The following is a 15563-nucleotide window of genomic DNA, read 5'->3' on the forward strand; positions in this document are numbered from 1 at the left end:
TTAAGGACTAATCAATAATATCTTATGAATAATTAGTTGTTTTTTTTTAATTTATTATAAACTAAACATTTTTACTTTTTAACATTAATCGTTAATATAATCGTTAAATAAAAATTATAAACCATTATATTAGCTTAAGTAGCTAATCAGCCTTGAAATTATCAATTATCAATGTTCAATCACATTAGATTCATGACGTATTTGCTAATTATATTTCTTTTTTTCCTTATGGATCTATTTCAATCGGAACAACTTACCCCAAGAACTTTTAGCCCCGCTCTCCCCTACTATAGATGCATTTTAATGTTGCTGCTTTAAATTTATGTTGCCAATGACATATTGTTTGGAAATAAAATTATTTTATTATAAAATAAATGCATCATTTTCAAAGACTTAGTGGATATTTGGTCTAATGCTTAAACTATGAATAAAAGTTAACAAAATAATTTATCTTAATAACTAAGTTCATTCATTATAAGATGTTTCATTGTAATTGGAAAATGTTGACAAGCTTGTTAAATGTTTATATCTAGTATTTAATGTGTTTAGCTTTATTTGAAATATTGCTATAAATTACAAATTATTGCAGACTATTTTACATTTGCATGATACCTAAATAAAAATGCTTTACATGAAGTTAATATTTCTGTGTATGTATAATTATTATATTTTTAAAAATCATAAAAATGTTTTTTGTATGAAACAAAAAGTTTTATAAATTAATTTTCATAGAAATTATATGCCATTTTGGATTTATACGGAACAGTCGAAATAGTCAAACTCTGCAATACGCCTGTGACGAATATTTTAGAGTCCCAGCTTCCACCAACACCAATAACAACAGAAAATGAAGCATTAGAAGTAAGTATCCAAAGACAAATCCTAAATTTTTTTTAAAATATAAAGCTATGTTGTTATATATATTTTTATTTCAGATAGAAGAACCTCATTCAATCAGTAAAGAGCATGTAAAGCAGGAATTTCATGAAAACAGAGGCAAAAACATTCAACTTTTACACGGAAATTTAACGGCCAAACGAATTGCGAGTTACAACCAAGGAATTGTAGTGTCTAGTAAGCCATTACCAAGAGATCAACTTTTTCAGGTTTAATCAATTTTCATAACTTTTTTAGTACTTTTCAACTCTTTGTTTTGTTTCTGTAACAATTCAGTTATAACTCTTTTGAGGAATTTTGAAGAAAAATATAGTCAAATTGATATTTAAGGTCAAAAAATTTGCCTAGATTTTCTGTATAATAATCAAGATGAACATTTATGCTGTATTGCTGATGTATCTTAATTTATATCAGCAATATTTTGGCTTAAAATACTTGTACATGAATTAAAATAAGCATATTTGAAAAGATAAAAATTGAGACATAATAATTTAATATTTTAGAAGAGAGAGAGAGAGAGAGAGAGAGAAACTGCAGCTTTTATATGCATAATTTTACATAGTTAAAAACATTCTCACTCTTGGACAGAAAAATCGCATAAAATGAACAAATATGTAAAATACAACAAAAATGCTTTAATTAAAATTTATTATTATTATTAGTTTTGGTATTATGCAGTTTTATTAGTTCTTTCTCAAATATTTAAATATTCTGCAATTTGAACACCAACTACATAGTGTATTTACTCGGACACATGGCAAATTTCATCACTAATTTTTATTCAGTTGATACGTGTATTAAGTGCTTGTACACGTTGCACTTAATACACGTATCAACTGAATAAAAATTAGTGATGAAATTTGCCATGCGTCCGAGTAAATACACTATGTAGTTGGTGTTCAAGTTGCAGAATAAGTACCGGCACGATTTCATAAATACTAGGATTTAAATATTCTGTTTTTTCAGTTTCACTTACTTTATAATTACATCTACAATGAATTGCTATTGGAAATAAAACAAAAGAAACAAGGTAAAAAACAGAATGAGGGTTAATACCTTCTAACTTGTATATGAGTTAAGTAACATGTTTGCAACAGCAACTTTAAGGACATAAGATATAGCAATGTCGATTGTGCAATGTTTTTATTTTTGTTTTAATAATTTTCTTTTGGTATATGTCACTGCAAGTAAATTGCAGGAAATTACAGTAATTTTACATAATAGCATCGATTCACTTTGCATTACTGCCAAGTAACTATGTATAACAATGACCTGATAAAAAACAACCAAAATGTTTTGCAAGAAACATATAAGTTTTACGTTTTAGGAGAACAAGTAGATTTCTAAAAGAATAATAATGTAAATAGAATACATTTTAATTCAGAGTTGTCTCTTAGCACTGAATACTCAAGGTCTGATTTAGGAATTTAATGGAACTCTGTCATTCCTAATGAATCCAGAAAACCAAAAAATGATTCTTTAAACTTTAATGGATGGTAATGTTTGAATTTAAAGAAAATATTGATATTTCTTTAACATGTAAAATATGTTCTTGACTGCACTTAATTCATTAGAGGTATTTTTTACAAAATTTGTTTTAATGATATTTTCATTTTAAAAGTTCAAATTAAAATCATCAATAAAGCATGATTTTCTTTTGTAAATTTATATAAAACTTAAATTTAGAAATAAAAGATTCTGTAGTCTTTCCCAAAATAAGAATGTAGAGATGATGTTCTTATAAAGGAAAATAGTTTGGTGAGATTATAAAAAACAGAAAACATATGACAGTGTGTGTGATTTTTTTTTTTGTTTTTTATAATCTTCAGTTTCTTGTAAAATTGTCAGAAATTTCAAATATAATTTTTTAATATATAAGGTAACACACAAAAAACATAATATAAACTTTTATGTTTATGTTCCACTTTGTAATGAACAAAAAACTAGTTTACTTGTGCAAAGGAAAACAATGAACAACAGCTCCATTCTTATTCTGGGAAAGAATGACTCCTTATGTGTGTGGAAAGTTGAGAATAATAGAAAAGAGAAAAGTTCCCCTCTTTTCCATTCTCACAAAATGTGAATTGTCCTTTAGTTTAATTGGTAATTATGGCCATTATTTATATAAATTAAGATATATCTATAAAGTATAAATTAATTAGATTTAATTAATTTATACTTTATATAAAGTGTAGATACTTCACATTAATGAAATTTCAAAACTTTGAAAGAATCTAAAATTTTTTATTACTGTTTTTATTTTAGTCTAATTATTCTTTTTTCTTCTTTCAAAGTTATAATTAAAAGCTGAAAAGTACTAGAAAATTCTTGTTATGCATTAATCCTATTGATTATTTACTATACTGAATATAAGAATTTTTTGAAATACTAAAGTGAATTTCTTTTCAGGTAAGAATAGATAAACTGCATACAAAATGGACTTCTTCCCTCCAAATTGGCATCATTGCAGTCTCTCCAGAAAAACTTCATTTTCCTGTGTCTGCATTCTCTTTAAGGAAATCTTCATGGATAATATGTGGAGATTCTGTGTTTCAGAATAGTATCAAAGTGCGTCACTTAATTTTACATTAAAAAAATTTTTGTTTGTTTGTAAAATTTTGTGTATCTAGGTGAAGGGACGTTATGGACCCAATTTGGACAGTCTTCAGACTGGACACATCATTGGCATAATGATAGACACTGAAAATAGACTACACTTGTTTGTAAATAATATAGATCAAGGAATTGCTGCCAGAAATATTCCCGCCATTTGTTATGCCCTTGTAGATGTTTATGGACAGTGTGAACAGGTAACAATCTTTATAGCTTTTATCATAGTTCAATAATTTCAATTAGCTAAGTTTATTTTATTTTTTATCTCAAATATATGCCACAAAAACTGAACTGATAAGTCTTGTAAGTTTAGTTGAAAAATGTTGGAACAGATATTCCAAGACTTGAATTTCCCAGTAAATTAGAATAAAATCTAATTAGTTATATAATTTCAACATATCAAGATTAATACAGTAAATTGTCTCTGTAATAAATGCTGGTATAACAAATTTATTTTCAATCTTTCCACCAGTTTGCATCTTATGCTATTTTCATATTGGCACCACCATTAATCACAACAAATTGTTTAATGAGATTCATTTAATAATTCTCATATGTTGAATCATCAAAGATATACAACCTCACTTTCACATTATACCAATATTTTTAGATTAAGGTCAGTATACACTATATATAGAACATTTTCAAAACAGATATGCCCAGAAATTGTTTTCTTTTTATTCTAATATCAAGAATATTACATTGGGATTTACAAAAGAAGAGAAAGAATAAAAAAAACTGGATTAAAAAAGAAATGAAAATTGATTGCAATATGGAAATTTTGAAACCTGCTTCATGTATTTGTGGTTAAAATAACCAATAACTATGAATTAATAAATATTTAGATAGGCTCTAGCTATACATTAGAAATGTAAAAGACTTTCTTTTACTAATGTAATAAATTTTTCCTACATTTTCTGCAAAAGGTTTTGAAATTCTCACTTGCTACATGCTTAACATTTTGACAGAATGTTGAATATTGATCAACATTTAAATGATGGCTGATAATAAATGGACAGTAGTCATATGTCAGAATAAGTGATTATTGAGAAAGCTTTCACAATCACCCACAAAAAATACAAGTTTTAAAAGTCATTTTGTATTGAATTGATGGAAGTGTAAAAGTACCATTAACCCTTTATGAAAGAAAGTAATCCTTACAATAAAATCTGTAAATGTCATCTTTTGTTGTCAATGGATAGTGCTTTAATTTTTAGTTATAATTGTCAATTTAGTTTGTAGTATAGTGTTATTATTATACAATTACTCAAAGTGATATCTTGACCATCTAATACTGTACACGATGATGCCAAGATGAAAATTAGCTGATGTTTATTGCTGAAAGAAGTCTGTATTCTGCAGAGGGGCATAAGATTATCAGTGTAGCCACCATTAGAAAAACAGCTATTCCAAGAAATAGACAATGTTGACAATAAAATCAATTACAAACATACGTGGTCAGATAGTTGGTACAGTAAAGGCACTCTATTCCAAGAGAGCTGGGTTTGAGTGTTGGTTGGCTCACAATTTATCAGAAGTTGATTCTATGCCTTGCCAGCTGACCATTCTATTGTGGACTTTGCCCACAATCTGGCATGATAAAAGACTCTCTTAATGCTTGCAAGGCAGAGTAAAATTTTTTTAAAATCTGAAACATAACATGCTGATTCATCATGGTTTCTTTTAAAATTGTATAAGTATGAAATTTATTCTAACAACAGTATTAAAAAAATCTGTAATTTTAAAGATTATTTTCTTTCAAGGTGTAGGTTTTTCATTATTTAATATTCTGGCATTTAGATTATTTCAATGATCTCTTACAATTTTGTTATATCAGCATTTTACTGTAAATTAATTACTGTTTCAAACTTTAAAAACTTTTTCCAACAATTCTGACTATCTTTTTTGAAATTCAAATTAGTGTGTATAAAAAATCCATAATTATGTTAAGATTTTTAAAAATATAACAAATGTCAATGTAGATATGAAATTTATTTATAAAATTAATTAAAATGAAAGTTCATTATTATTTATTCAGTTAATCTTTATAAATTATGAAATTATTTCAATGTCTAGTATAAAAAAACTGTCAGAGATGTTTTTAATTTATAGGTTTCTATTATTGAAGAAGAAGAGAATGAAAGTGATACTCCAGAAAGAAATCATAGGGAGAAAAATGATATTGATTGTGGTGAGTGTACAACAAAATCTAATTTTCTCTGAATATAGTCAGTTTTTCTTTTCTGTAAAGGATCTATTTTTAATTAAAAAATCATTTTTGTACCTATTTTCTACACTACTCTTTCAAAGTATCTTTTTGTTATCAAAAATGAGATAATTCTTCATTGATTACTTAAATGTATTTCTGATAAAATTTATGCTGCTTACTAAATTGAAATCTTGTCTTAATGATTTTATGAAAAATAATTATACAGATTTTTTTCAACCAAAAGTATATTATATATTGAATATTTTCACTCTAGCAATAATGTAAATTTTAACATTTTCTTTGTAAACTTAAGATAACAGTTCTTTAACTTGATAAATATCTCTTCTGTTTGTTGTATAATTGTCTGCATTTAATTTAATTTGGTTATTGATTGAACTTCATTAAATCAAACATTTTTCTAGCTTTATTCATAAAAATAACAAACGTATCAGTTTGAGTAAGATTTATATTAAAGCTTGTTGTCTGAATATTTATAAAGGTATCTCATACACTGCTTAGTAGAACTATCAGAGACTTATTACACTGTTACTGAGGGCATCAAAATGACATTATCATTAGAATGTAACCGTGCGTATTGATCTTTAAGACCCTCTTCAGCCATACATGAATAATGATTAATTGGGTGTCAGAAAATGTTAGACCAGAATTAAGTTCAACTGTACAAAGAATTATAATTCCTAAAGGGAAAATAGTCATGTAATATGCAGGACTCGGGTATTTAAATATTTGTGTAAAAGTTAACTTATGATTTTTCAAATAACTATTATTATTGTTAAAATCTGATAAATGAGTCAAATAATAGTATTGCAAAACCAAGGAAATAATTATGTCTGTAACCTAATTGAAGAGGGAAATTATGATCCAACAGCACATTTTGATTGATTTAAAGAAATTATTAAAAAGTTGTGATCTTAAGGAGAATATTAAATATACAATAGAGTTGTTAATCCGAACCCTGGTTATCCGAATGATTTTCAGTCGGACTGTGTCGTGCTGAATCAAACTTTTTTGATACTAGATTTACTTCTAAAGTATAATTTTTTATGTTTTTATATTCTTCAATATATTTATTTTGTTTGTACAAAATAAAGAAATAATTTTTAACGATACAATAGCCTCAATTATTATTATAAAAATTTTCGTTAGGCTTAAAATCGACGAAAATTCAACACGAAGCGACACGCAACGGAGAAAAATTTGAACATTGGACAGGTTAATATATTTTTTCGTACATAATCGGTTATCCGAACAACCCCAGTCCCCAATTGATTCGGATTAACGACTCTCTACTGTATATTGAAAAATAAGATTTAAATAGAATTTTCAAATTTTCTATGAGTTAAAACTCAAACAACCTAGTGCTTACAGACCATTGGTGGACATTAAATATTATGTATTGTATTTTGTCGGATTGTCTGGCATGTCAGTCTATCCAGAGAGATCATGAAATCATTTGTTTCCATATGGTAAAAAACCAGCATGCCAGTTTATGTGAGGTTATATATCCCTCTCCATTATTCTAAAATTGTGAAACTGTTGGCATTATATGAAAATCTATGATTTCTTCATTTTGTCTTCTTTCTAATTTCTAATGATGTAAAATACTCATAGAATGCTGAAAGTGCTTTTTTTATTATGTTTATTTTATTGAAATTTGATCAAAAATAAAAAATATATCAAATTTCAGAAACTCTCAGAAATAATGTTTAAGTTGAAATAATTTACATTCTTATGTCAAAATTCTTACATTACTATGATACTGTAGTATCGTTATTGTAAAAGTTTAGAGCTAGCAAAATATAATAGTAAAACCATGAGATATGAGAGGGATGTTGTATATTACATTTTTTGTAAATTGATTTAATATAATTAATAGATGAATTTCAGTATACATCAGTTATAATTATACCATATGTAATAAAGAAATAGGACAGATTTGAAAGTAAGCAAAACAGAATATTTGTATTATTGAAGTTTATTTTTTTATGGGAACAACACTGATTTGAATAAAATATATTGAGATAGCTATTTTGAGCTTTGGTCAAAGGTGACTTCATATTTGTTGATCTTTTAAGATTTCATACTTGTGATAGCTACATATTGGACTTGATAACTCAATGCCAGATTGGTACAAAGTTCTCTTTTAATAGGGACTTAATAATAATTAATATAATTTCTTTACTTCTGTGATAATTAGAATTTATCATACAAGGGGAAACTACTATTTTCTAAAAGACAGTCATCTTTATTATTTCAATAGAAATGTATTTCAGGCTATGATTAATTTTGCTTTTGGGCACTTCAGTCGATATTTATGCAGATAAATCTGTGTAAACATTGACTGAAATGCCCAAAACAGACTGATGAGGGGAGTAGCTTGAAATGCCTTCTGTTTAAACAATAAAGATGTCTCTCCTTTAAAAAATACAGAAGATATCCTTGTTAGTTTGAAATTCGAGGGACAAAATAATTACAATTTTGAATTATCGAGTTTTCAAATTAACTGAGATTTATATTTATGTACAGTATTCCAAATGCCATGTAACTGATGTAATTTATTAAGCAAATGAAATATTAATAATTATTAATTAACTGCAGGTAAACAGCACATTTGGTGAGAACCTTATAGATTGCCATAAAGGTAAAGCAAACTTCTTGAAATGCAGCCCAAATTATTTTTAAAGAAGCCCAAAAATTAATAGTTGCTAACTCTAGTAGTATACAATGGTAATAAGTAAGGTCTCCTATTTTTATACAAAAATAAAGTTCATTTGTATTTTAAAACGTTTCTATCATTTTAAAGATTGAACATTTATCCATTTTTCTACATAATCACCATTTTGATCAATGCATTTTTGTAGGCGCAGTAGCAGTTTTTGTATGTTCATGTCATACCTGCTCACCGCGGGTCCCATCTTGCACACACCTTCCGATATTGCAACTTTTCCGTTAAAATCCTATGAATTGTACTTGGGGAAAGCCCAATAACCAAAATGCAGAGATTATCCAGAGTGACTCACCGATCTTCATGCATGGTTTGCTCAACCTTCGCGACTGTCTCATCAGAAATTGACAGTCTCCCACTTCTTTCTTTGTTGTGAATTTCAGTACGATCAGTTGCAAACTCCCTATACCATTTGAAGATGTTTTTGACATCTATGCACGACTAGCCACACACTTCTGTCAATTGGCAATGAATTTCAATCGGTTTAACGCAACATGGCGGCGAGCTGGTATGACTTGGGCATACAAAAATTGCCACAGCACATACAAAAATTCATTGATTGAAATGGCAATTATGTAGAAAAATAGATAGATGTTTCAAGCTTTAAAATGATATGAACTTTATTTTTGTATAAACGTTTCTTTGCATTTAAAAAATTAGGAGACCTTACTTTTGGGATTACCCTCATAGTTGATCTTTACAACTATCTCAATCTTGCAACCCTGAAACCCAACTGTAGTTGATGGGTAAGCTGACACCTGAAAATGGGTTACTGTGAAAGCAAAGCCATGTTAACCAGATTAGAGTTGTTCATGGTATGTTGCTCTCTTATATTTAGATTGAAAATTCTGTCCGAACTGTGAAAATTCTGTCCGAACTGTGATATGCGCATATATTAACTCATATAGAGACGTGAACTTCAAAGTAACTGTATTTTGGACTAACCGAATTCCTTAAAAGCTTATAAGTTATCTCTAGCAAGTACAAATAGTACAAATATCCAATCCAATATAAACTATTCAATTTCAAATTAATGAGGATTTCCCATAGTAGTTTTTTCTTGTATGATAGATCCACAAAGATAATTTTGTAGTTTTATAATGATTATATTTGTTTTTGATCTGGAGTTATCTATTTATATTTGCAGGTTCATTAAATGAATTAAGAGACAAACAATTGGAACTGCCTTTATATCTTTCAGGTATATTTCAGTATTAATATAATAATAATTTATTATTAAAGATTAAAACAATAACTGTAAAAATCAATTGTGTATATTAATTTCTGAATATGTAATATAGTTATTATTAAGAATATTACATGTAATTATAGCATTTCAAGTATAAAATATACAAATAATTACTATATTAATATAATACAACAGTTGCAATATCTATTAGGTTGTTTTAATATTAAGAAATAATTATTTGTTTCTTTGATTAATTTCAACATTTAATAATTCATTTGTTTGCTATGGACATAAACTGTGCTGAAAAAATTCTCATCAATTAATATGGACGTCTCACCAAGTCATCTTGTCATTTAGGCCGTTGTATAATATTTAAATCTATATTCTTATTGATGCTTATTATCTTCTTTTAAGAAATTATTTTTTTAATTAGAAATAATTCCTTAAAAGAAGATAATAAGTGTCCAACAATCAAAAACTCTCCTGTAAATGTCTATTATCATAAAGTAGCCAATTCAAAATGCTTTCAACAGTTTTTATTAAAAACTGGTTACTGTATCATTTGTTTACAGTAGTTTCTAGTTTGCTATTGCATTTTCTTAAAAACTGTAGAAACTTAATATTTAATTTGTAGGAATTAAAGAAAAAATTAACAAGAGTGATCGAGTAAAGAACTGTGAATATCATAATGCGTGTTCTAGATTTAAATCAGTATTGAGTCTTCCAGGTATGTAACCCATTTATTTAAAGTTTTTATCATCGTTGTTTATCAATTAAAATATCTTGTTGTTTATATTTTAGAGGGGTTTTTTCTGAGCGACCAGAGCACGTGTTATTGTGAAACATGTCATAAAATTCGTGGTGACGAATTATATTTTAAGAGAGGAGAACCTCCCAAAGAATATGCTTTGCCTTTTGGTTGGTGTCGATTTGCTCTAAAGTAAGTATTATAATAATAATCATCATCAAAAATTTTTGATGTACTGAAATTAAATATGTAACTGTCATTTTATGTTTAGATTAAATCCTAAAATTGAAAGTAATAATATGAGAGAAAAATGGCACGTGGCCTTCCACGGTACAAAGGTCGGTGCCGTCCGTCAAATTTTAGATCACGGACAGTTAATTCCTCCAGGTATTATTATATTACAATTATATTTTTATAAATATGTGCAATTAGTATTTATAATTCAAGAATTCTATTTCAATGTACTAGGAGAAATGGGATTGGGTCCTTTTGCAAAGGAAATGGTTCGGAGAGTGAAGGGAAAGGATTTAGACTTGCACCAAGTGTTTTTATCGCCCACACTGCAGTATGCAGGAAATAATTTATTTTCACCTCAGTATGAGTAAGTTCAATTTATTCGTGTGTAGTTAATTAAAGTTAAATTGAAAACAAAACTCAATACAAATATTTCAAATATAGATATATAGAGCCAAAAACTAGAAAAGTTGTCTACGCCAAGGCGGCATTTCAAGTGTATGTTCGTCCAGGTTCATATACGGTCGGACCACAGAGACTGGGTGCGAGAGAACCGATAGACACTCACTTCAGCAACGGAGATCTCGAATGGCGTACCAAAGAATGCGGTGCTACAATTTTGCATTCCCTCCTAATAAGGCTAGAAGGATTTGGAAGCTAAGTTCGACGAATCACTTTTCTCCAGCACGACATCGGTTATTAAAATATTAGCTTTAGCATTAAATTTTATTTTCTTGGATCAAAGCTATTTTATATCGGATATATATATATATATATATAGTACAAATGTGAACATTTGGTATCTACAGTACATATATCATGCTCTGGATGTGACATTATTTTGTAATAAATCATACATTGTATGATTTGCTGCATCATTCAAAACAAAATTGAAAGTTATTATTATCTGATATTATCTACTTCTGTAGATACATTTACTGTATAGACATTATATTTGTACATATCTGTAAAAAATATTTTGTTTAGTGAAAATAGGATATTTAATTTTTCTTGTGTTTGCGTTTCAGATATTTATTTGCGACAGATATTTCTTTTATAACGCGGTGTGCATAGAGATACCGTCGATCCCATTCGAACGTCACAATTTAAAGAAAAATCTCTTCAGGCAATATTAAAACATGGGTCTACTAATTTGACTTTAGTGCTATTAGTAGCCATGAACGACAAAATTTTATCTCGAAAATGACACTAAAAAATGCAGTTTACCACTTTTTCACCATTACATGACGCCCATTATATTTTTATTATATGGTAACAGTAGCTTTAAAAAAACAAAAAAAGTTACCAGAACACAAAAATTTATTCATTTGCCTTTATTAAAATAATTGCCTAAAAATCACAATCTATAAAAAAAATAATTTATTATAAAGAATTTTATAATAGTATTGTTGCGCATAGAAAGAGAATTTCTCAATTTTATAAAAAACTGAAAAATACATTCTTTATACTTGTAGAAAAATTTTAAGAATTATTTTTTGTAATTCAAAATTTGTTTTACTGTATATACAAATTGTGTTTTTTGTATTTCTGGTTTCCAGAATCTTTAAGAAAAATAACATTGGTCTTTATATGTTTTATGTTGAAATTTTGGCATTCTTTTTACAATTATATTGGCATACATAAAATTGTAAGTATATGTACGTATGTATATTTCTGTAATTATTTAATTTAAATTTTTAGATTAATAAATTATTGATGTAAATCTTTTAATTATACTGGTTCTATATTATAATTCTTGCAGATTTCACATTTTATGGTAATGAATATACATAGCAGACGAGTGGGTTTTAGTAAGTAGTTTATTATTATTTTTTTTAATTGAAAAGGGTAAATGCATGTTTTTTTAACACCACAAATTATTTGTTCAATTCCTTGTTTCAGAAACTATATAGTAAAAATGGTTAAGAAAGAAATCTAAACATTATGGATGTTTCTGTGTGTCCACAATAGGACATTACAGGTTGAATTATTTGGAAAATGACAAGACTTGCTTCCTTGAAAGGAATTTCTGTCATTTATAGACAGTGAATTGAAATATAGTTTGTTTTATAAATCTTGTCTGTGCTCTAAAATTGTACAATAGCAGGGACAAGTTTGTTCCCTTCACTAAGTAAACAGATTGTTTGACAAATCTGTTGCAAAATCACTGTGCATTAAAAAAGGGACTCTGTAAATTTTATATCTTGATTGGGAAATGCACAGTATATGAAACAATCTGTACAGAGCTATGCATGAATCCATACAATATAAATGGCATTGATATTTTGTCTTGTATCATTGATGGATACAGTGGTACCATGGGGCAATCAAGATCACATCAAGACATTTAAATTTATGTATTAGCTAAGTATTATTTGTGTAATAAACTATCGATTTGTACAGAATATATAAAATTAATCTGATGGAATAGGGTTTTGGGAGAAATTTAATTTGTCAAATTTAGAGGAGTTAACAAAGAAAACTGAAATCAAGAGGGAAGATTGTCATTAGATGTTGCTATAGCACAATCTAATTAGGAAAAATCCAGAATCTAGGGAACCAGTTTAAAAAAAAAAATAATAATAATTAGGAAAAATCCAGAATCTAGGGAACCAGTATACAGATTATGAATGTAATGAACAGACTTGTTAGAAAGCAAAAGGAAAGTAAAGGTGAAAAAATAATCAAGTTATATACAGTGCAGTCCCATTGAAAAGGTTCAGATTTTCAGGCCATGTTGCCTTTTCTGCAGTTTGAATGCATTAAGCATATAAGCACTAAATGCTTGAATGATTGGCAACAGGATTTTTAGCAAAATTAAATAACTAATATGTTATATCTTTCAACAAATGACACATTTCTAGAATTTACAAATGGTCAAAATAGGTCATTGCCATTGTTTATCGAAGTCAACACGTGATATTTCTCATTAATTCAAATGTAAAGGGTATTCGTGATGGAAAGCTTCTCTCTCTTTTAGAAGAGTGCATTCGAGAAAAGTTATGAACTGTGAACACACAATCCAAAAGAATGATTTGAAATTCTTATTTTCATCTTTGTTGGACCCACTTTATTGACAATATTGTCTTTTTTGAGGACTTCTTTCTGCTATTTTTTTAAATCACAAAATGACTCACTGAATTGTAAATTTATGATATATAATGGCCAGATAACTTAGAATTACCAATAAACCTGCACTAATATGCATTAAATCTTTGTCCATCTTTGAAATACAGTAAATTTCCTACTAATCAAACTTTTTTGAAAATGTAATTTAAAATTTCTTGACAATATAAAAGTTATAATTAATGAGTGTTTTTGATATTCTGTTTTGGAATACCAGCATTATATTACTATAGGCTATACTGAAATGACATTCTTAGAGCTCTTTTCCTGTAATAATAGATTCAGCAGTATAATCTCAGCTCAACAAAACTTCTATATAGAGCTAATTGTAATAAATTACTGTACTTGAATATCCATTGTTTTGTTTTCCACATCATTGGAGAAAACTCTGCTAACTCCGACAACTGTCAGCTCCCATTAGTCTGTAAAAATACTGTAGATACCCACTAATTCAAATGCTGACACTGACTTTTTAAAAAAAGTTATATAGCTTTACAATTATTACATGAGCATGCATCTACCAGATATATTATCCTGTAGATAAATCATTACTAAATTCATCAAAATAGACATTTGTTGAAAATTATTAATGAATATTATATTTATCATTCCTATGAATCTAATAAATAAATGATAATTATCATTTATTTATTAGATTCCTACGAATAACCTATGTATTCCTATGTATTGTAGCTGCAATTTAATGCTTTGTTATCCCAATCATGTCAGTTAAAGCAATGTGGTCATCCATCCTCACCCATAATGCTAAGCTGCAGTCACTCTACCTCTGGATAAGACAGCTGCTATGGAGAATCTGAACATTTTGAATGGGACTTTACATTGAAAGAGAAAGGTGGAAAATTAAAAACAGACAGAATCAGGAATAGATTAAAAACTGATAGTGGAGATTAGGGAATGTGCCAAGAGTTCTAGGAATAGCCAGAATGCTTGTACTAGTGATTGCATTACCAGTATACCGGTAAAGTATGAAAATTATACCCTGGTAAATTTACCGGTAATTAATTTTTTACCGGTATTTCTGTAAAAAAGTCCTCTTAATTAACTCGATATTTATTTTCCTAAAATACCTGTGGGAAGCAGAATTCATTTTTTGTGTCCCCATACCATAGCCAGAAAACAGTGCAGGTGGTAATGGGTCATTCCATTTGTAATTTAAGGTTATTAAAAGGAATTTTCTAGTTTTTTTTATAATTTGATTGCTTGTATTTTACTCCAAAAACAGGTCTTGATTTTGGAGTAAAATACAGGAAGATAACCCAGAAAATTGAACAAATATGTTACATGAAATATCCAATAATTGTACAAATGGAAAACAAAGTCGCTCTAGAAATTTTCAGATGATCACCATTTATTTTCTTTAGTGTTCTAGAACAAATCATAGACAGAATGGGCAGCTGTGTAGCCTAAAAAAGAAGGTCGGGCTGTCTATGATTTGTTCTAAAACACTAAAGAAAATAAATGGTGATCGTCTGAAAATTTTTAGAGCGACTTTATACAAAAATACTTGTGGCCGCCAGCGCCAGAGATCCCGAACACTGCCTGGCAACACTTGCCGATGAGAGTTGGCTGGCAACTTGTAGAAAAGGAAGCGCGAAAGTTCGCGGGTTTTTGCCTGGATGTTGGCCGAGGATGTCGGTGACAGTTCTCACCTTTTTAATAAAGTTTTTTGTTACTGTTCGTGTTTGTCTGCTTAGTTCTAAAGATCAGTAGGATCGGATGACAAAGTGGTGACCCGAACGTGATGCGATTAATGAACTACCTGGACTTTCGACTGAATTGG

At 28.3% G+C, this 15563-nt stretch overlaps 1 protein-coding gene across 1 annotated transcript in view; it reads left to right on the plus strand.

Moving 5' to 3' along the window:
- Window positions 1-12311, plus strand: part of Neurl4 (neuralized E3 ubiquitin protein ligase 4) — a 46487-nt gene extending 34176 nt beyond the window's left edge. The window contains exons 17-27 of the mRNA XM_067271540.1: window positions 733-861; window positions 936-1106; window positions 3307-3465; window positions 3528-3707; window positions 5623-5701; window positions 9613-9666; window positions 10289-10381; window positions 10456-10594; window positions 10674-10789; window positions 10871-11003; window positions 11081-12311. Of these exons, the coding sequence (XP_067127641.1) occupies window positions 733-861; window positions 936-1106; window positions 3307-3465; window positions 3528-3707; window positions 5623-5701; window positions 9613-9666; window positions 10289-10381; window positions 10456-10594; window positions 10674-10789; window positions 10871-11003; window positions 11081-11297 (1470 nt within the window). The 3' untranslated portion in view covers window positions 11298-12311. The remainder of the gene's footprint in view (window positions 1-732; window positions 862-935; window positions 1107-3306; window positions 3466-3527; window positions 3708-5622; window positions 5702-9612; window positions 9667-10288; window positions 10382-10455; window positions 10595-10673; window positions 10790-10870; window positions 11004-11080) is intronic.
- The last annotated feature ends 3252 nt before the right edge of the window (window positions 12312-15563 follow it).

The sequence above is a fragment of the Centruroides vittatus genome, unplaced genomic scaffold (assembly GCF_030686945.1).
Source record: "Centruroides vittatus isolate TY-2023 unplaced genomic scaffold, ASM3068694v2 contig_4, whole genome shotgun sequence".
NCBI classification, from domain to species: Eukaryota; Metazoa; Arthropoda; class Arachnida; order Scorpiones; family Buthidae; genus Centruroides; species Centruroides vittatus.